This window comes from Mustelus asterias, chromosome 12 (assembly GCF_964213995.1).
Source record: "Mustelus asterias chromosome 12, sMusAst1.hap1.1, whole genome shotgun sequence".
Lineage (NCBI taxonomy): Eukaryota > Metazoa > Chordata > Chondrichthyes > Carcharhiniformes > Triakidae > Mustelus > Mustelus asterias.
The window spans coordinates 74,905,097-74,927,048 of NC_135812.1; the positions used below are offsets into that span (position 1 = coordinate 74,905,097).

The 21,952-nt window shown below is 44.9% G+C and overlaps 1 protein-coding gene across 1 annotated transcript in view; it reads right to left on the reverse strand.

The window, feature by feature from the left end:
- The window catches only part of fbxw10 (F-box and WD repeat domain containing 10), a 67,663-nt gene that overhangs the window by 23,139 nt on the left and 22,572 nt on the right, over nucleotides 1-21,952 (reverse strand). Inside the window, exons 3-6 of the mRNA XM_078225982.1 lie at nucleotides 21,543-21,746; nucleotides 15,996-16,123; nucleotides 4,964-5,074; nucleotides 1,641-1,744 (exon numbers count right to left, since the gene is read on the reverse strand). Of these exons, the coding sequence (XP_078082108.1) occupies nucleotides 1,641-1,744; nucleotides 4,964-5,074; nucleotides 15,996-16,123; nucleotides 21,543-21,746 (547 nt within the window). The remainder of the gene's footprint in view (nucleotides 1-1,640; nucleotides 1,745-4,963; nucleotides 5,075-15,995; nucleotides 16,124-21,542; nucleotides 21,747-21,952) is intronic.

Here is a 21,952-nt window from a genome sequence, read left to right on the forward strand (position 1 = left end):
TTCGATTAGAAGGCAGGCATTGCTTAAGGCGAGTGGCAACGCCACTGAGGCCCAGTAGATACGCGAGGCAAACCCACAGCTCTAATTGGGGAAAAGTGAAGCATAAGTAAGAAGAAGCTAAAGGAAAGAGAAAGGTGGCATTGTGGCACAGTGGTTAGCACTGCTGCCTCACAGCGCCAGGGACCCGGGTTCAATTCCAGCCTCGGGTCACTATCTGCGTGGAGTTTGCACGTTCTCCCCGTGTCTGTATGGGTTTCCTCCAGGTGCTCCGGTTTCCTCCCACACTCCAAAGATGTGCAGGTTAGGTGGATTGGCAATGTTCAATTGCCCCTTAGTGTCAGAGGATTAGCAGGGTAAATACATGGGGTTACGGGGATAGGGCCTGGGTGGGACTGTTGTCAGTGGAGGTTCAATGGGCCAAATTGATTCTATGAAAGTGATTCAAACTAAATTAAAAAGACTTCCAAAAGACACAATGACCCAAATGATCGATAATAAATAAGGAATAAAGTTGGAACTTTCGGGCTCATTGGACCATTTTGCCAGTGGCAGGAAAGTTGGCCAATTGGCTGCCAGCCAGGAGGCTAATTGAGCCACTTAACAACCAACTAAGGGCCACTTCTCACCTCAGCTGACGTTTTGCCCATTCAGTGGGGGAGTCTTGCTATGGTGTAGGGAGATGGTCCAGTGAAACCTGGTAGCCTTCCAGCATTTGTTGGGAGAGTGGGAGGGGGATCTCCTTTCTGGATGCTCCACAGCACACAAAAACGACCCTATGAGCAATGGGCACCCCCCACAGCAATAGCACCACAGGCACACCGCAGACCCCACCTCCTACATCAGGGCCTGCTTGTAGAGCCTCAGCAACCCCCGACCCTCTCTGAGGGCACCCTGCCATCGGGGAGTCCTCGCCGCACCAACAGCAATGGCTGCTGCCATTAGTGGCCCTGTTGAGCGGTCAGTCCTCTGATTGGTCCAGCAGCTCTTGGAGGTCAGTTACCTTCCAATGAATTGACCTTGACGGGAATGTGCCCCCACAGGTCCTGCCAGCAGCTGATGTGGCATTGCTCCCACCTTCAGCCTGGTAACTGGATTTCTGCCATTCCAGCAAAGTAGTCCTGGGCTGGATATAGGATTGAAATCGTCTCCCCTCGTATAAACAGTGGGCAGCACGGTGGCACAGTGGTTAGCACTGCTGCGTCACAGCGCCAGGGATCTGGGTTCGATTCCCGGCTTGGGTCACTGTCTGCGTGGAGTTTGCACGTTCTCCCCGTGTCTGCGTGGGTTTCCTCCGGGTGCTCCGGTTTCCTCCCACATTCTGAAAAACATGCTGGTTAGGTGCATTGGCCATGCTAAATTCTCCCTCAGTGTACCCAAACAGGTGTTGGAATGTGGCGACGAGGGGATTTTCACAGTAACTTCATTGCAGTGTTAATGTAAGCCTACTTGTGACACTAATAAATAAACTTTAAATATTTAGAGCCTGAACACTTAAATATAAACTTACAAATCATTCTTTAACTCTAATGATGCACAAAGGATTCCGTGTTTTATTTTTTGCTGCAACTGATGGGACCAAAATTATCAAAAGAATCATAACTGAGAAGAAATGTTTACATTTGATATAGTTTATTACATACTGTTGTTTGATGACTTTTATATTGTAAGGACCACAGAAAACATTTCTCTCCTCCATCTGTACCATGTCTGTATGGATACCAGAATATGATGCTCCTAAACCAATCTAAAATTAAACACATCAGCATATTCAATAATGTATTAAAGTATCAGATTCCATTTCGGTTCTTCAGATATAGATATAACATTGATGAGGAGCAGTTTACCATTTAACCTTTCATAGCCTTTTTTCTATTCATTCCCAGATGAGGATGTCGCTGGCTGGGTCAATATTTATCTCCCATCCTTGACTGCCCTTCAGAAGGTGGTGGGTGAGCTGCCTTCTTGAATCGCTGCAGTCCCTGCGGTGTAGGTACACCCACAGTGCTGTTAGGGAGTGAGCTCCAGGATTTTCACCCAGCGACCGTGTCCTGGGCTGGATATAGGATTGAAATCGTCTCCCCTTGTATAAACAGTGGGCAGCACGGTGGCACAGTGGTTAGCACTGCTGCGTCACAGCACCAGGGATCTGGGTTCGATTCCCGGCTTGGGTCACTGTCTGTGTGGAGTTTGCACATTCTCCCCGTGTCTGCGTGGGTTTCCTCCGGGGTGCTCCAGTTTCCTTCCACATTCTGAAAGACCATGAAGGCACAGTGCTATATTTCCAAGTCGGCATGGTGAGTGACTGGTAGGGGAACTTGCAGATGTGGTGTTCCCATGTATCTGCTGCCCTTGTCTTTTTAGATGGGAGTGGTTGTGGGTTTGGAAGGTGCTGCCTAAGGAACCTTGTTGAGTTCCTGCAGTGCGTCTTGTGGATGGTACACACTGCTGCCACTGTGTCTCAGTGGTGGAGAGAGTGAATGTTTGTCGAAGGAGTAGCAATCAAGCGGGCAGCTTTGTCCTTTATGGTGTTGAGTTTCTTGCATTTCGTTGGAGTTACACTCATCCAGGCAAGGGGAGAGTGTTCCATCACACTCCTGACTTGTGACTTCTGGATGATGGATAGGAGGCTAGTTACTCACTGCAGAATTCCTAGTCTCTAACTTGCTATTGGAGCCACTGTGTTTATATGGCTAGTCCAGTTCAGTTTCGGATCAATGATCATGTTGAATGGTGGAGCCAGCTGGATCCCCTGCTCCTATTTTTAATGGGCTGGATTTTCCAGCCCTTCCTGCCAGCAGGATTTTCCAGTCCCGCTGACCCCCCGCAACTCCCGCAATGGATTCCCCAGTGACCAGGTGAGCAAGCCGGACTAAACACGGCAGACTTCAGCAGGACTGGAAGATCCTATGGGTGATGCGAGCTGCCTCCACTGCTGGAAATCCTACCATAGTGGTGGGGGTGGAGGTGGGTGGGGGTGGGGCGGGGGGGGGGGGAGGGGCAGTGGGTGAGGTAGGGTGCGTCGGGGCATAAAATCCCAGCCTATGCTTCACTCTATGGATCTGATCATAAGCTGCTGTGATAGCTGATGATGTGGAGATGCCGGCGTTGGACTGGGGTAAACACTGTAAGAGTTTTAACAACACCAGGTTAAAGTCCAACAGGTTTATTTGGTAGCAAATGCCATTAGCTTTCGGAGCGCTGCTCCTTCGTCAGATAGAGTGGAAATCTGGGAGCAGATGTCCACTCCATCTGACGAAGGAGCAGCGCTCCGAAAGCTAATGGCATTTGCTACCAAATAAACCTGTTGAACTTTAACCTGGTGTTGTTAAAACTCTTACTGTGATAGCTGACCACCAGGTGGTGATCTGACTACATGGAATGACAGAGGTCAAGTCATCAAAGACAGCCTGCTTATTTACACGTTTCTAAACAGCATCCTTAACGGTCTGCCAGTGTCAACTTACAATTTAAGGTGAGAGGGGGAAAATTCAAAGACGATGTGAGGGGAAAGGTTTTTACATAGAGAGTGGTAGGTGGCTGGAATATGCTGCCAGGGGTGGTGGTGCAGGCAGATACGATAGGGATGTTTAAGGGACTTTCAGATAAACACATGAATATGCAGTGAATAGAGTGATATGGACCAGGGGCAGGCAGCAGGGATTAGTTTAATTTGACTTCATGTTCAGCACAACATTGTGGGCCCAAGGGCCTGTTCCTGTGCTGTACTGTTCTATGTCCTATGTACTGTTTGGTGTCTTGAAATGAAACATAAATGGCAAAGAGCCAAATAATAATGATATTATTAATTTATAAAATAAAACACCTTAATCATAACATTCTCTTTTTTTCGCTATTGTAAAATGAGGCTTGCTTCCCGGCTAATGAGGTAAGATTTAAATGTGTGGTCATAGTTCCTTTAAATTGACAATGGTGGATCAACTGAGGTAGCAAAAAAAAATCCCTTCAGCTGCTAACTCCACAGGCACAGTGAATTATTCAGCCTCACATGTGTATCATACTATCAGAAGCAGTAAAAGGGTGGATGTATACAGCTAACTAAACATTTTTAAACCGCCCTGCATGTTGACTGATATTCCAGCTGTATCTGAATTAAAAACTGTAGGAGTTTAGATTTTATATTTAATTACCAAACTGATAGATCGGGAGTTTTTTTGATTGCACAGACAATCCTATCAAACTGATCAACTGCAATCACTCCGTCTTCTGTTTACAAAGGATGGCTGCCAGTGACTGGAATAAAACACTGGGTATGACTGAACACCTCCTGATTTAACTACTTTAATCTCCAATCCTCTACCAGCCTATCCATAAATGCAATGCAAAGCTGTTTAAAAATTAGCTATGGATTCACATTAATGCCAGTTTCTGGGTCAAACCTTTTTTTTAGCAAAGCATGACTGATCTTCAAAAGGAGCTTTATTGCTCAGCATTCACAGAATCTTAGAATCCCTGCCCTGCAGAAGGAGGTCATTCGGCCCATCGAGTCTGCACCGACTCAGTATCTCACCCAGGCCCACCCTAACCCCACGTATTTCCCCACTAATCCCCCTAATCTACACAACCTGGGACACTAAGGGGTAATTTAGCATGGCCAATCCACTTAACCTGCACAAATTTGGAGTGTGGGAGGAAACCCACGCAGACACGGAGAGAACGTGCAAACTCCACACGGTCACCCGAGTCCAGAATGGAACCTGGGTCTGTGGCGCTGTGAGGGAGCTGTGCTAACCACTGTGCCACCGTGCCGCTGCCCCCTTCACTCTTATTAATTTCAGGAAAGAGAAACATTATTGAGAAGTAAGTTTCTCCAGGTTCATTCTAGCCAGTCATATTGACACAGGAAACAAAACTTCATTGCTTACATATCTATTTCATCCTTTACCACTTGTAATTTAGGCAAATAAACGTCATTGTTGTCACGCGTTACTGCGCAACTAAATACCCTTTTTGTTGAACTTTGGGCCGGTATGGTGAATCCCTTCTCATCTATTCTCGGTATGGGAATCTGACTGATGCTTGCATATGTGACATTTGCATTGTGAGGTGCTGTTCCCTGTAAAAACAAATATACATTGCTTTAAAATGTATCATTTCCTCAATTTATATCTTGCTGAGACAAAAATCTGCAACAATAACAGGCGAGTCTGGAAATAGCCAACAGATTCACCAGCCCCTGGAAAGATAGTTGGATGTTTTACAGAAAAAGCTTGTTCCAGGACATTTGAGACTGAAACATTCGCCTATCTTTTCAGAAGGTCAGGATTTTACTGAGTAATTAAAGCATGTTCTATTTTTAACTTACGTATTAATCATTTCTTTTACTTTTTTTGTTAAACTTTCGTTTTAGTTCTGCACCAGAGCTGGAAAATAATCCGTCCCATATTCTTATCACTAACGTTTTGTAGCCAAACACTGGGAGGTTAGAGACAAGCTCAGACCACTCCCTGATCTTTCCCCTTATTGTCTGAAAACTCTTGATCAGTGGGTCAAAAACACACCGGTGCGAAGCACATCTGGAACAACATGGTGTGCAGATGTGGGGACTCACCTGAACAATCCCTGGGGCTGCTTCTGAAGTTCAGGGTGAACCACAGAACACCGCAGCAGATGGGGTGCGGGCAGGAGGGGAGGGGAGAGCATTTGGTTGGGGCGGGGGGGGGTGTGCATTCTCAGGTAGACCTTCCAGTCTCGGTGACCATGCAAGGGGAAGTCTATCTTCCAGCCTCAGAGCGTTCCCGGAGATCTATCTTCATTTTCAGGAGGTCCACCTGCTTTCTTCAATAGCGGGGCAGTGAGGTTGGGCACCTTTTCAATATGGCGCCCAGAGAGGACGGTGAACTATGCACTGTCCAGGCCTGCCCCGCCACGGAACACAATGCAAAACCCCCATGGGTGCGCAATTAATGATGTCGGGGCTGGAAGATGTGGCTTGTTTTCCCCTTCGGCCTCCGGAGTGGGAAACATTCCATGTTCCCGTCCCTGCTAAGGAGCCTCGTCCCAGGATGGGAGAATTCTGCCCAGTGTTTCCTCCAGCTCAGACATTTGTCAATGGGAAGCGCACTGACCTGCATCTCACCACAATGTGCCGCCATATTGTCTGCATACCAACTACAGCCTTTTGTTAAATAACAATATTAAACTAGATAGTATACATCAATTCCTGACCCTAACTATTATTTTTGAAAATTAGCTTTATTTGGCATCACCTGTTTAATGATGACTCTTTAAAATCATTTCAGAGGGCACTGATTTAAAATTGGGGGTTGTGCGACTTTGGAACTCTCTGCCTCAGAAGGTGGTGGAAGTAAATGTGAGGTCATCTATTTTGGTAGGGATAACAGTAAAATGGATTATTATTTAAATGGTAAAAAATTGCAGCATGCTGCTGTGCAGAGGACCCTGTGCATGAATCACAAAAAGTTGGTTTGCAGGTGCAGCAGGTAATTAAGAAGGCAAATTGAATTTTATCCTTCATTGCTAGAGAGATGGAGTTTAAAAACAGGGAGGTTATGTTGCAGCTGTATAAGGTGCTAGTGAGGCCACACCTGGAGTACTGTGTACAGTTTTGGTCTCCTTACTTGAGAAAGGATATATTGGCACTGGAGGGGGTGCAGAGGAGATTCACTAGGTTGATTCCGGAGTGGAGAGGATTGGAGAGGAGAGACGGAGCAGACTGGGGTTATACTCATTGGAATTCAGAAGAATGAGGGGAGATCTTATAGAAACATATAAGATTATGAAGGAAATAGATAAGATAGAAGCAGGGAAGTTGTTTCCACTGGCGGGTGAAACTAGAACTAGGGGGCATGGCCTCAAAATAAGAGGAAGCAGATTTAGGACTGAGTTGAGGAGGAACTTCTTCACACAAAGGGTTGTGAACCTGTGGAATTCCCTGCCCAGTGAAGCAGTTGAGGCTACCTGATTGAATGTTTTTAAGGCAAGGATAGGTAAATTTTTGAACAGTAAAGGAATTAAGGGCTATGGTGAGTGGGCGGGTAAGTGGAGCTGAGTCCACGTAAAGATCAGCCATAATTTTATTGAATGGCGGAGCAGGTTCGAGGGGCCAGATGGCCTACTCCTGCTCCTAGTTCTCATGTTCTTATGTTCTAAGTGGGGTCGCTGAATATTTTTAAGGCAGAGGTAGATAGATTCTTGTTCGGCAAGAGAATCAAAGGTTATCAGGGGTAAATGGGAATGTGGAATTCGAAAAACAAACAGAACTGACGTGACCTTATTAAATGGCAGAACATACTGGATGGGCTGAATGGCCTACTTCCGCTCCTATGTTTTTCTATCTATATGTTTTGAGAGCAGTGGTTAGTTAGCTGGTTTTATATTTAAAATTAACCTATTCAACAAGCAAATGATTTGAAAGGGATTAAGGTGATTTAAATTAATTCATTGGCTTCAGGCAAACTATGGGTGGGATTTTCCAATCCCCCCACGGCATATTTTCCCAAGGCAGGGGCAGCTCACCATTGGCTGCCGACGGATCTTCCAGTCCTGCCGATATCTAAGGCATTTTGTGTGGCTTGCCCGTCCCACTGTTGGGAAGCCACCGCAGGGGATCACCTTCAGGCAGGACCGTAAGATCCCGCCGGCGGGAAGGGCTAGTAAATCCCACCCGAGAAGTGAAAAACAAAGTGATCACACAAGTAGATAATGTTGCAGAATTAATATCACAGAATTCAAATATATCAGTAATGCAAGGGAATATTTTGTCGTGTTAAAAATAACTCCATTATTAAAAATGTGTGTAGCAAGTCATAATGAAACAATTCCAACTGTTCCATACTTCTTTCCTAAAAAATAATTACTACTTTCTATCAGCGCTGCTCAATGTGATTTGTAAAAACGGTTACTCAGCAACTGAATTCATCTGTTTGAATCACAGGGAGTTACTTTTCTTTTGCTTTTTTGAATGTAACTTCATTAACTTGTTGCGAACACTTACACTGAAAACAGGGGTGCGATTTTCCAGACCCGCTGCACTGCTCGAGGAGTACAGTGGGCCGGAAAATGTCAGCTTTTCCCGGGCCATTTTCCCGAACCAGCTTTTTCGGCCTCTTGCCAGAAGACAATGTGAGGCTGATTACCATATTTAATTTCAACTTTCAATATTATTCGTGAGCCTGGGATGGTATTGTCCAGGCTCGCTTATGTTTCCTACCCTGCCACGGGAGGTTCCCGCAAGCGGGGATTAAAGCTGGTCCCCATCCATAGGGACCAGGTGTGATGTCCTCACTAGTGGGGGTAGAGGCCATTGAGGCGCCCTCTCCCCCTCCGGGAGATCAGGGGCAAAGAGGGGTGCTCCTTGGGCAGTGGCTGCCTGGCACCCTGACACTGCCCACCGGGCAGTGAGCAGTGCCAATGGGGTGGGGCCTGAGTGGGTGTGGCCTTCTGGGGGCGTGGCCAGACCAGGAGCGGACCAATCTGTGGTGGGGGGGTGGGGGCACTGTGCAATATGCCACAGCGATTGGTGGGAGTGGGAGAAGGCGGGGGGGGGAGGGGGGGGGCAACCGGGGCTGGCCATGGTGGCGTAGGGTGGGGGGGCCAGTGATTGGTGGGGAGGGGTCAAGAAAGCCATTGGGAGGTCAGTGATCAGGAGGCCGGTGATGGGGAGGCCAGTACACATGCTCCGATCTCCCTAGTGGCAGACCAACTCTTGCCCACTCAGCTTGCTGATGCCAGCCTCTCAGGCGGGTTTCGGCCCCCTCCCCCCACTGGTATGAATCCCCCAGCAGACTCTGTGAGTGCTGGAAACTCACCTGACTAGGTGCGCCCAAAAGACGGGTGGGAAAGTTTCCTGTTTTCCCGCCCGTTTCTTTTTGGGGAAAATCGTCCCCCCTATCTTTACACAGATAGAGGTCAACTTGGCTTGATCCTCCAATCCCAAAATAATGGTAAATTGAATTAAATATATTTGAGGAGGTAGAAGTGTTTACTGTTTCGAAAACAAAATAGAGGATTAGCTGCCATAGTTAAATGTCTAGCGAACGTGCAAACAGCATTATTGCAAAGCTTAAAACCTTATTTATTTCACATTGTCTTAGTCCAGAAGTCTACATTTCTTTTTATACCTGGCCACTTCTTAATTTATCTGCTTTAAATCTCGAGGTTAAATACCAGCAAATAGAAATCAGATGCTTCCTATATTTTACGATATGAAGATGCTGGCATTGGACTGGGGTGGGCACAATAAGAAATCTCACAACACCAGGTTAAAGTCCAATAGGTTTATTTGGAATCACGAGGTTTCGGAGCACTGCTCCTTCTCCACTCACCTGAAGAAGGAGTAGTGCTCTGAAAGCTCGTGATTCCAAATAAACCTGTTGGACTTTAACCTGATGTGAGACTTCTTCCAGTATTTCAGCTGGATTTCTCACTTAACGGTTTTTAAAATTTTTAAGTACGAGTGCTGGATATAAAACAATTCTTTTTATTCTAATCTGGGTTTTAATTATACCATAATTGAACTCTAATTAAAGTCTCTAGTGCTGTAACAAAGGGGCACAGAGGGAGGTCTATGTCATTAAATAAGGCAGTCACGTATGACACTCTCAAATAAAACTCTGAACTTATCTTTTTTTGTCCTTTCCAGCTTTTTCCTCACCATTCTATGAGGAGGCAATGGCATAGTGGAATTGTCATTGGCCTAATAATCCAGAGACCCAAGATAATGTTCTGGGGACCCGGGTTCGAATCCCGCCACGGCAGGTGGTGAAATTTGAATTCAGTAAAAAATATCTGGAATTAAGAATCTACTGATGACTATGGAACCATTGTCGATTGTCGGAAAAAACCCATCTGGTTCACTAATGTGGTGAAGGAAATCTGAATTAGGGAAGGAAATCTGCCATTCTTACTCAATCTGGCCTACATGTGACTCCAGGGCCACAGAAATGTGGTTGACTCTCAACTGCCCTCAGGAGATTAGGGATGGGTAATAAATGCTGGCCAGCCAGCGACACCCATGCCCCATGAATGAATAAAAAAAAACTCAAATGTATTCTGAAATCTATTCCATCTTTGCTCAACCCGTGATATGGAATCAGTAACTTGAGTGTTATATTGTGTTATCACTCCAGTATGATTTAGGAACTATATGTTCATGTGTATGTATACATAAGGTATCCAGATTGCCACATCACTCATTGTTGTACTACAGTCAGGGTACCGAGCACCAATATCTGATGCCCCAAAGACATGGTATGATCTGAGAAATACGATCGATAGAGCATTGGAGTATTTATTTCAAACTTCTGGGAACCACAAGGCGCAACATGGTGGCAGCAGACGTCTGTCAGTAACAACCAAACGTTTTAAACAAAATAAAGATTGAATTGGAATCAGATAAATCAATCTGAATTAGTGCCAGAAAGGAACACTCAGAATTATGTGAATATGAAATGGCCACTTCCACAATCATTTTCACACATTTTTCAATTCCAGCTCAGGAAGAATTGTGAGGCTGAGGATGTCATAGGGGAATTTGAGAAGTCTAAACAAAAGTACAGATTGACATTAAGTAGTTTTCTAAAAGGCACTAGTGATGCGGAAAGGGTCAGCTACATGGTCTTGTGGGCGAGAAAGAAAAGTTTAGACTTAGTTAATAGCTGGGAGATCAGTGAGGACGACAGTTAAAACCCAGAAAAATTTTGAGAAATTCAGCACTCATATTCAGCCAAAGTTAAATCATTCGAATCCAGCAATATGAATTTCAAAGCTTGGGGCAGGAACCAGGTGAGCCTGTTGACAATTTCTTAATGCAAAACCGAGGCCAATAAGTGTAAATGCAAAGAAATGGGTGAAAGTTTGTTAGTTCAGCTCATTGAGGCCCTGCACACTCTAGTGCACTAAAAATTGAGATTGGACAGGAAAAGCTCACAATATTACATGGTGTTGATTCTGCCATACCACTCAAAGCCATGTGATGGAGATACTGGCTATCCAAGCAACTAGCCTTCAGTAGTGTTAAGACAAAGGCAGCAGGGTTGATGCAGTGAAACAACAAGAGAAGAATGTATGCCACATGGAGAGAAAAACATGGAAGGAAATATCCCACATATTGATCCTGTGGAAAGTCCAATCACTGGGAAAAGATGTGCAGGACAAAGAATGAAATCAGTAAAGGAGTTACAGAGACAAAGCAATGGAGAAATGGGAAAGAAATAAAGTGAAAAGATCCATAATCTGGGAGATGAAAATGAGTTTGAGGACACAATAGACATCGGAACCATGCAAGCGGACAAAGTGGCTGGATGTGGCCATTCACAGAGAAACCAAACTCACACCGTCACTCAGATTTCAACATCGGCCTGAGTGAATCAATCAGGGTGGGTCCCAGAAACCAAATGACTTCTCGACACTTTGGCGCCAGCTCAGCCTCAGATTCTGTGCGACACTTGGTGGAATGGTTTATATTTATGCGAGAAACATTTCAGAGGTGGAAAGAGGTTGTGCATAGTAGCAGGAAATTTCTAACTGGTGCTATCTGCCCCCTGCTCAGTTCACTCCATTAAAAAAATGTAAATAGCTCTACGCAGCTTGTCACTGCCCCCTTTGGCAATCCTCTTTTAACATGAGAGTTATCAGTAGCGTGACACAGTCAAGAGGTTCGTGCACAAATCCTTTAAATAATTAAACGCTTGGAAAGGATTAGGACGACTTGAAACAGCATCTAAAATGTGGCCATTTGATGGCTTTAACTGTGAAACAAACCTGACGTCCGCTAAATACAAACTCTTTATCTATAGATAATTGGATAGTTAACATTCTAAGAGATCAGTTCTCATAAATACCTGTACTATTTTTGTGTCATTCTTCTTGGATGTTTTCTTAGTTAAGTGTACTTTTTTACTCTCTAGTTGCCTGACGCATGCTTCTAGGCTTGTCTCCATTTCCTTTCTCTTATGCTTTCTGCCTTCCTCTCCTTTGCCTTTACGTTTTGGTTTGGGGCTTTTTTCTTTCATTTCCTTCTTTATCTTTTGCACTGTCTCCATCTTTGTTTTCTGGCCTATTTTCTTTCATTTTTTTATATGGTAAAAGACAATTATATACAAAAAAAAAGATGCTTTTTGCTGCCTCTCATGAAAAGAGCCAATTACCTCAAACAGAAATGGAATAGAAACAGAAAACGCTGGAAAAACTCAGCAGGTCAGGGAGCATTTGTGGAGAGAGAAACAGAGTGAATGTTCCGCATCCACATGACTTTTCTTCATTAGGTTTTCCAGCATTTTCTGCTTTTTGTTTCAGACTTCCAGCATCCGCAGTGTTTTGCTTTTTTATCAAAAATAATGGAATTGTGTTTTCTCCCACATTTCCACACTTTTCCCAAGAATTCACAGGTTTGTAATTGATCCTTTTAAAATTAGAAATGAAAATGATGTAACCAGCCACTGGGGATGCTCTGGAGCTTGAGAAAAAGCGCCGGAACAATATCCCCAATTTCTACCAACTAGTTAAAAAGGAACATGCAGAGGAATGGAAGAAGCTTCCATTAGTAGGCGAGACTAGTATCTGAGGGCACAGCCTCAGAGTAAAGGGATAACCCTTTGGAACCGAGATGAGGAAGAGTTTCTTCAGCCAGGGGGTGGTGAATCAATGCAATTCATTACCACGGAAGACTGTGGAGGCCAGGTCATTGAGTATATTTCAGACAGAGATAGATAGGTTCTCAATTGGTAAGGGGATCAAAGGTTACAGGGAAAAGGTGGGAGAATGGGGTTGAGAAACTTATCAGCCATGATTGAATGGTGGAACTGAATGGCCTAGTTCTGCTCCTAAATCTTATGGTCTAAGCTGAACGCAACTCTTATGGGCTTTCACTACTGAAGAGACTCAGTGCAAACTGTGCTTATCAACAGCAGAGCAAGAAGGATTAGAAAAGGGCCACTTGACCTATCAATATTCATCTACTGACACTCTGATTTCTCCATAACAATCACTATCTCATTGTGATTTTGTGCTTCTTTTTTGGAAGTAGCTTTTTGACAAGAAGCTAGTTTATGGGTAAATGAGGCGGGAAATATTTGCAATGTTGGTTTGAAAATAGGAGGGAAAAAGGAGGAGTTAAGAGTACTGGAGGATGAACATTGCTAAGTCAAGAGGTCTTCTCCACTCCTTCTCAATCTGCTGGGTTTTTTTTAGTTCATTCTTGGAATGCGGACTTTGCTGGCTTGGTCAGCATTTATTGCCCATCACTAATTGTCCAAGAGAAGGTGGTGGTGAGCTGCCTTCTTGAACCGCTGCAGTCCTTGAGGTGTAAGTAGTTGATAAACACAGTTTCCTCCTCTCTTCAAATTTGCATACACCTCCTATCATTCCTCTGCAAGTTTTTTTAATCTACTCGGTAAAAATTGGGGATATCAATCATGGGCTCTTTTCTGATATCCCTGTATAACATATAAAATATTGTCAACTCTTTAAGATGAAGGATATCGATGCAAATAGAATATATTTCCTCTTCTAGTACACAGTGTTAGCATCAAGCACTCTCTGGTCAATTTTGGTACAGCCAGCAGCAGAGTAAAACTCCTAAGTTACCTAGCTTCAGTACTGCAAATCTACAGCACAATTCTTGTGCACAAATTATTCATGTTTATCAGAGAATAATTTGGCTTGAACCCATGGACAAAATTCTCCAGCCGCGTGGTTCTCGGCGGCGGGAGGTAGTGTGTCGTTCGCTGGTGGCGGGATTCTCTGGTCCCGCCGCTGTCAATGGGATTTCCCACCGGTGCCACCCCATGCTGCCAGGAAATCCCCAGGTAGGGGGTGCACTGCCAGCGGGATCAGAGAATGCCGCTGGTGTGAATGGCCGGGGAATTCCAGCCAACAATCTTTGGAGTTTAGAGGATTGTGAGCTGATCTCATTGAAACATATAAAGTTCTTAGTGGTTTGACAGGGTAGATTCAGCGAAGCTGGCCCCCTTGCTTGGAGAGTCTAGAAGTAGGGGTCATGGTCTCAGGATAAGGGATCAGCTTAGGATTGAGATGAAGGAGACATTTCTTCATTCAGGAGTTTGCGAATCTTTGGCATTCTGTACCCTGGAGAGCTCTGAATGCTTTGTTGATTTACCCAAGACTGAGAAAGGTAGATCTTGGATGCTATGGGTATCACTGGATTGTGGGATTGGGCAGGGAAGTGGAGTTGATATAGATGTTCAGTCGCAATCTAACTGAATAGCAGAGCAGGTTTGATGGCCTACTCTTAATTCTCAGAGTTAGATACAAATCCAGGTGTCGCATGTGATTGAACAACGCAGTAACCCATTATTCTATATTTTCTATTCTCCAACTCACTGCTGACAAGAGACAAATTTAATAATTTGTTGGTTTGTTGGATGAACAAGTGCTTCTGGCCTCATTATGTCCTCAGGCTCTATTCTATTCAATTCCACTTGGAAGCAGCTTCCAAGGCACCAAAACTGTCCTATATATTTTGCAGGGCAGATTTAGGAGAAATAGTCAAACTATTTTTAGGAAAGATGCAATGGGTGCTTGTTGTGATTGCAACTCTGAAAGAACAGCGTGCACACAATCCAATGCACATCAGCCACTTTCTGACTGTGGATTATTTTTGGTGTCAAGAAAGGTTCTGCACAGGTCATAGTTGCAAAAACAAAAAAATGTTGGTCTGAAGAGCTCAGGCCAGAATTAAACTCGACCTGATGCAACCACTGGCATTTCTCTTTGCGACCCCGTTTTTATTCTCCCACTCGGAGGCACACATGACAAAGTTCCCCTCCCACTGTGGGTTTCGCTGCCTGGCTTTCCTTGGTACTGGTTTGTAAATCTCATCTATTTGCTATCAGAGGCAACTGTGTGAGGTAAGCGAGGTGTAAAACAAAATGATCCTCATGAACACAGTGTACGTACTGCGATCATTATCATCCCCACCAACAAAAATAAACACAGAATTTTTCACTAAAAATGTTAACCTCCATTTAAAAACATAACATTATATCTTCTGATATATATTGCCTATATTTATGAAGCAGTACTGCAAAGAGTGTGTGGCTTATAGGCAAATAAAATGGCTGAGCTCCACACATTGAGTACATTTAAGACAGAGATGGATAGGTTCTTGATCGGTAAGGGGATAAAAGGTTACGGGGAAGAGGCGGGAGCGTGGGATTGAGAAACTTATCAGCCATGATTGAATGGCAGAGCAGACTCGATGGGCCGAATGGCCTAATTCTGCTCCTGTGGGTCTTGCATGCTTCATCTCTGCCCCTTTCTCCACAGCACAATGCAAAGGAAACACACAGGGGCAAATGCAGGGAGCAGGGTAAATGAGCAAAAGCAAAATACCACCCGAATCTATTTTTGCTCTGTGATTTTCATGGTAGTTCAGCAGGGGGACTTCAGTTTCCCAAGTCTTTGCAGCTTGCACAGGACTAGATCTTACGGTAATTAGAATTTGCCCCAAGGTTTCCAATCTGTTAAATTGCTTCCAATGACATTTCAGACAATTACATTACGTTCACAATCATGGTCTGGCTCAAACTGAGCATTCTAATTCGAACATTTTAAAGTTCAAATTTCAGTTCACTTCAACCTCATATCAAAACCAAATTCAGAATTAATCTGATCCAGTAACATTGCACAATGCAGATAATTGTGCTTTAATGTTACTGGGTCACTTGAGATAAGCAGCGGACTTTTTCAAACATTTCTGCCGAGTGTTCACTCGATCCTGGCGGGAGAACAGTGCAGTCAAGTCCTCAAGTATCTCAGTTATCTCAAGACGCCTTATAACCAATAACCAAAAAGGATATTTATGAAATTAATATCTCATTCTTCTTGGATGCAGTACCTCAATTCCCCTCCCACGCAGGAAAGACCAGCTTTGATTTAACAAATCGAGTTACGAAATGCAATAACATTTTTAATAAAGCAACATTGGGGCCGGCTGTCAGGAATTTTAGTGTTAAATATATCTGACGGTACATAAAGAATACTGCAAGCGGTACCTGTAACTTTACGACTTCATCAAAAATGCATTGGAGGGCCAGTTTATCCCGTGTGATCTCCCTTCCCAAGCAGGACCAGTATCGCGACACATGCATTGAGTTTGTGAGCGATCTTTCATCCAGGAAACCTAATGGGGAATAAAGTATTTAATTCATAAGAGATTTTTAAACTGAGAGAAGGAACCAGTTGTGGGATTGTACTGTTCCTAAGAAAGGCCATTGACCTAAGATGTTCTGCTTCTCTCCACAGCTGCAGCCAGACCTGCTGAAGATTTCCTAATATCATTATTCAGTCATGAATCGTCAGGGAGGGTAGATCTTCATCACTGTTTACCTTTAGTGTGCTGAAATTGAGGGGAAAATAGAAGGATAGTGACAGAGGCTTATATCTATATGAAGTTCATCATAGAATCCCTACAGTGCAGAAGGAGGCCATTTGGCCCATTGAGACTGCACCGACTCTCACCCAGGCCCTCTCCCCCTGCCCTCCCATAACCCCACTCATTTACCTTGGCTAATCCATTTAACCTACATATCTTGGGACACTAAGGGGCAATTTAGCATGGCCAATCCACCTAACCAGCACATCTTTGGACTGTGGGAGGAAACCGGAGCACCCGGAGGAAACCTACGCAGACAGGGGGAGAACATGCAAACTCCAGACAGTGACCTGAGGCTGGAACTGTGACCCGGGTCCCTGGCACTGTGAGGCAGCAGTGCTAACCACCGCACCTCCATGTTCAGCTTCTATCTCCGATTTCCAGCGTCTACAGTAATTTGGATTGTAATTTATCCAAATCTAAACGTCCTATCGGTTTTAAACTATGAACTGGGTCTAATGGGCCTGCAAACTGCTGCCTCACAGCGCCAGGGATCCGGGTTCGATTGCCAGCTTGGGTCACTGTCTGTGTGGAGTTTGCACGTTCTCCCCATGTCTGTGTGCGTTTCCTCCGGGTGCTCCGGTTTCCTTCCACACTCCAAAGATGTGCTGGTTAGGTGGATTGGCCATGCTAAATTGACCCTTAATGTTCTAAGATATGTAGGTTAAATGGATTAGCCATGGTAAATGAGTGGGGTTATGGGGATTAGGGCGGGGGAAGAGGGCCTGGGTGAGAGTCAGTGCAGTCTCAATGGGCCAAATGGCCTCCTTCTGCACTGTAGGGATTCTATGATGAACTTCATATAGATATAAGCCTCTGTCACTATCCTTCTATTTTCCCCTCAATATCAGCGCACTGAAGGTGAACAGTGATGAAGATCTACCCTCCCTGATGATTCATGACTGAATAATGATATTAGACTGTTGTAGCCATGGTAACACTATTGTGTTGGGAGGTATAATGCTCCCTTCCACTTTTACCGGTATTCACATTCCTTGTTCTCTGTTGTGGAGCTGTCTTCCTCTGTAGTTGGGCCAGTAGAGGCATAGAAGAAGAGTGTTTAATTGAGAGAGTGGGCAGAATTGATATCAAATCATATCCAGAAAAGTGGCAGGAGCCTGACTGTGAGAAGAATAAACAGTGACCTGAAGAAAGCACATTCTTTATAAGAAAATGCAGTTGCTAATTTTTATCTGGAATTAGATTGAACATAAAACACAGAAACAGGTCATCTGGGCCAACTAGACTATGCCAGTGTTAATGCTCCACATAAACCTCCTCACACCCTACTCTTTCTAATCTTCATCCCTCATGTACTGATCTAGCTTCCCCTTAAAGATGTTGTGCAGGTTAGGCGGATTGGCCACGATAATTGGCGCTTAGTGTCCAAAGATTATAGAATAGAATCATAGAATCCCTACAGCGCAGAAGGAGGCCATTTGGCCCATCGAGTCTGCACCGATCACAATTCCACCCAAGCCTTATCCCCGTAACCCCACATATTTACCCTGCTAATCCCTCTGACACTAAGGGGCAATCTAGCACGGCCAATCCACCCAACCTGCACATCTTTGGACTATGGGAGGAAACCAGAGCATGCGGAGAAAACCCACGCAGACACAGGGAGAATGTGCAAACGCCTCATACAGTGACCCAAGGCCGGAATTGAAGTCGGGTCCCTGGCACCATACTGCCCCTGTGTAGATGTGCAGGTTAGGTGGATTGGCCATGGTAAATGCACAAGGTTATGGATTGGGGTGTGGACAAATGTAAGATGTTCTTTTGGAGCAGACTTGATGGGTTGAATGGCCTCCTTCTGAGCTGTAGGGATTATATGATTCACCTCAACTACTCAACACACCCCTTTTGTGAACCTCAACTGTGAAGGTTGGCGCACCCTCTCTTCACCTGTGTATTTTGGACAGAAGTTTCTTCCTCTAGTGGGGCACAGGGCCCTATACTTTGTACAAGGCTGAGGTTAAATAATTTATCAAACATTGGAACATCGGAATTAGGAGCAGAAGTAGGCATATTCAGCCCTTCGCGCCTGCTCCGCCATTCAATCAGATCATGGCTGGTCTAATGATCTAAACTGGCAAATGAAGTAAGTTTTGGAAATAAGTGAGCAGAATTGAGTCGGCTGGCTGGGAAGCAATTATTGGTGTCAACTGTGTAATGATTCTGTCATCATCAGAGTTGCCTCCAGGTGTCCTACATGGTCACACCACCTCATTAAAAATTGAGAAGCTTTAAATGAACCAGATTCAGAAGCAACAACTGCAATGAAGAACGTGCAGCAGTGGTGATTTGGGTAATGGGCGAATACAGGGACAGACAACTTGGGCGGCACGGTGGCACGGTGGTAATCACTGCTGCCTCACAGCGCCGGGGACCCGGGTTCAACTCCAGCCTCCAATGACTGTGTGGAGTTTGCCCGTTCTCCTCGTGTCTAAGTGGGTTTCCTCCCACAGTCCAAAGATGTGCAGATTAGGTGGATTGACCATGCTAAATTGCCCCCCTTGGTGTCAGGGGGATAGTGGGGCAAATGTGTGGGGTTGCGGGGATAGGGCCTGGGTGGGCCTGGGCCAGTCGGAGAGTCAGTGCAGACTCGATGGGCTGAACAACTTCCTTCTGGATTGTAGGGATTCAATGTAAACACGGTCTATTTGGAAATCGGATTTCAGATCTTCAGCATCCCACAACATTTTGCTCTTGTTTTAGTCTTTGGACAGAGATTTTGTGAGTTCTTTTTTCTGCTGATACATTCCGCTTTTAACTGTCAGCAAATCCTAATCTGATTTACGTATTTTCCAAGACCACATTAAATAATGATAACACTGCCAGCCTGCATGAAATCAGCCCATGGAGAGGTTCGCACTGGCAATTTCATAGTCAGCAGCTGCTGCTTTGATTTAATTTGGCCAGCCAGTCAGCATTACAAACTAAAATAAAAGCAAAATATCCCAAACGCTGGAGAGACCATCCTGAAATTAAAACAGAAAATGTCAGAAATGTTCGGCAGATCTGGCAGCACCCGGAGAGACAGAAACAGAGTTAATGTCAAATATGACTCAGATAAAAGCAAAATACCGCGGATGCTGGAAATCTGAAGTAAAAACAGGAAATGCTGGAAAAACTCAGCAGGTCTAGCAACATCTATCAAGAGAGAAACAGCGTTAACATTTCGAATCCATATCACTCTTTAGATCTGAAGAGAGGTAGAAAACTGTTTTAAAAAAGGGATGGAGAAAAATAGTGGGTCAGGGATAGGTTGGAGCTCAGGAGAGATTTGACAAAGATGTCATGGACACAAGACAAAGGGAGTGTTAATGGTAATGTTAAAGACTAGAAGAGGTGTTAATAGTGGCACAAAGGTGAGATAGCAGAATGCGTTAATAACAGAACAAGGTTCAGCACTATGTGAAAGCAAAACAAGGTTGTAATCAGAAAATGAGGTGCTGCTCCTTCAGTTTGTGTTGGGCTTCAAAAGGCCAAGGACGGACATGTGGGCATGAGTGTAAGATGGTGAGTTGGAGTGACAAGCGACAGGAAGGTTGGGGTCATACTTCTGGATTAAGCGAAGATGTTCCACAAAGCAGTCACCCAGTCTGCATTTTGTCTCCACAGTGTGGAGGCCACATTGGGAGCAGGGAATACAGTAGACTAAATTGAAGGAGATGTAAGTAGCACATTGCTTTACCTGAAAGGAGTGTTTGGGGTCTTGGACAGTGAAGAGGGAGGAGGTAAAGGGGCAGATGTGTGATTGCATGGGAAGGTGCTGTGAGAAGGGGATCAGGTGTTGAGGGTGATGTAGGAGTGGACCAGTGTGTCACGGAGGAAACGGTCCTAATGTACTGCTGGCTAGGGGAAGGGTTGGGGGGAGGGGGGGAGGGGGAGTTGGGGGAATTGGCAGAGAATGATCTCTTGAATGCAAAGGCTGGTGGGGTGGAGAGTGAGGACAAAGCAGGCCCAATCGGGGAGGGGAGGGGAAGGGGTGAGGGTAGACTTGCAGGAGATGGGTCAGACACAGTCGAGTGCCCTGGCAACCACAGTGGGGGGGAACACCTTGGCTCTGGAAAAAGTGCCGTTGTGGAAGGTGGCATCATTGGAACAGATGCAATGGAGACAGAGGAACTGGGAGAATGGAACTGAGTCCATACAGGAAGCATGATGTGAGGAGCTGTAGTCGAGGTAGCTGTGGAAGTCAGTTGGCTTGTAACAAATATTGACAAACTGTCTATCACCAAAAATGGAGACAGAGAAGTCAAGAAATGGAAGGGAAGTTTTGGAGATGGACAAGTGAAGGTTGGTGAGGGGTGGAACTTGGAAACAAAATCGATAAATGTTTCCAGGTCCAGACGAGAGCATGAAGTAGCACCAATACAGTCATTGATGTGATGGAAAAAGAGTTATGGGGCGGAGTCTGAGCAGGACCGGAACAATGAATGTTCCACATATCCCACAAAAAGACGTGCATAATTGGGGCTCATGTGGGTATCCATAGCCACACCTTTTATTTGCAGGAAATGAGACAAGTTGAAGGGGAAATTGTTGAGTGAGAGAACGGGTTCAGCCAGGCCCAGGAGGCTAGTGATGGATGGGGATTGCTCAGGCCTCTGCTCAAGGGAGAAGTGGAGATCCCTCAGACTGCCCTGGTGGGGGATGGAGGTGTAGAGGGATTGAACATCCACAGTGAAGAGTAGCTGGATAGGGTCAGGAAACTGGAAGTTGTTGACGTGATGTAGGACATGGCTCAGAGATTTTGAAGAAGATTAGTATTCAACTTGAAACATTGGGGTGAATTTTCCCGTTCCGCTCGCCATGGGAATCGTAGCGGGCGACGGGCGGACTGTGGAAAGGCCCGTTGACTTCCGGTGGGATTTTCCGGTTTCGGGGCAAGTGCGGACGGAAAATCCCACCCATTAACTCTTGTTTCTCTCCCCAGAGTTGTGTGCTTTAGTTTGCAAAGACCAACCCATGGAAAAAGGCGTTGGCTTGGACTTTGTGGCGAATGTTTGTACGGTGTTGCAATGGGCTCCATCTTGAAAAGGCAGTGAGCCCACAATCAAAACTTAATTCTGTGAAATTATTGTTTCCTTACTGCATGCACAACTCCCAAGCCCAACAATCCAACAGAGGTTTAGCCTGAAAGAGAATTAGCCCTCACTAAGTATATATTTTGATAGGTGGATGGGTAGACAGTGGAGAAAGTCCTTATGATGAGCGACCCCTGAGGTAGCCTCGAAGGATGAAGTTATGAATATCGAAGATGGTTGATCAATTTCAGCGTAGATATCACTCCGTTTTTTCCATGATGAGGATTTCTTCTTCTTCGTGCTATCAGTCTTTGGCTGAACATTAGCTCCTGAAGCTGCAAATAAAAAAATCTATGAATCATTTGTGAAAAGCCAGCTTGTACTGACAGTAAGATTTCATGCTGTAAATTGCAACAAGCTTCTAAGTTATTTCAGTCGTACAATTTTATTCAAATCTTTTAGTCCCAGCTGCTAACTATTGCCAACAGTTAGATCGAAACAAGCACTTTGAGTAGAAAATTAATATTTTCCATTTAATATG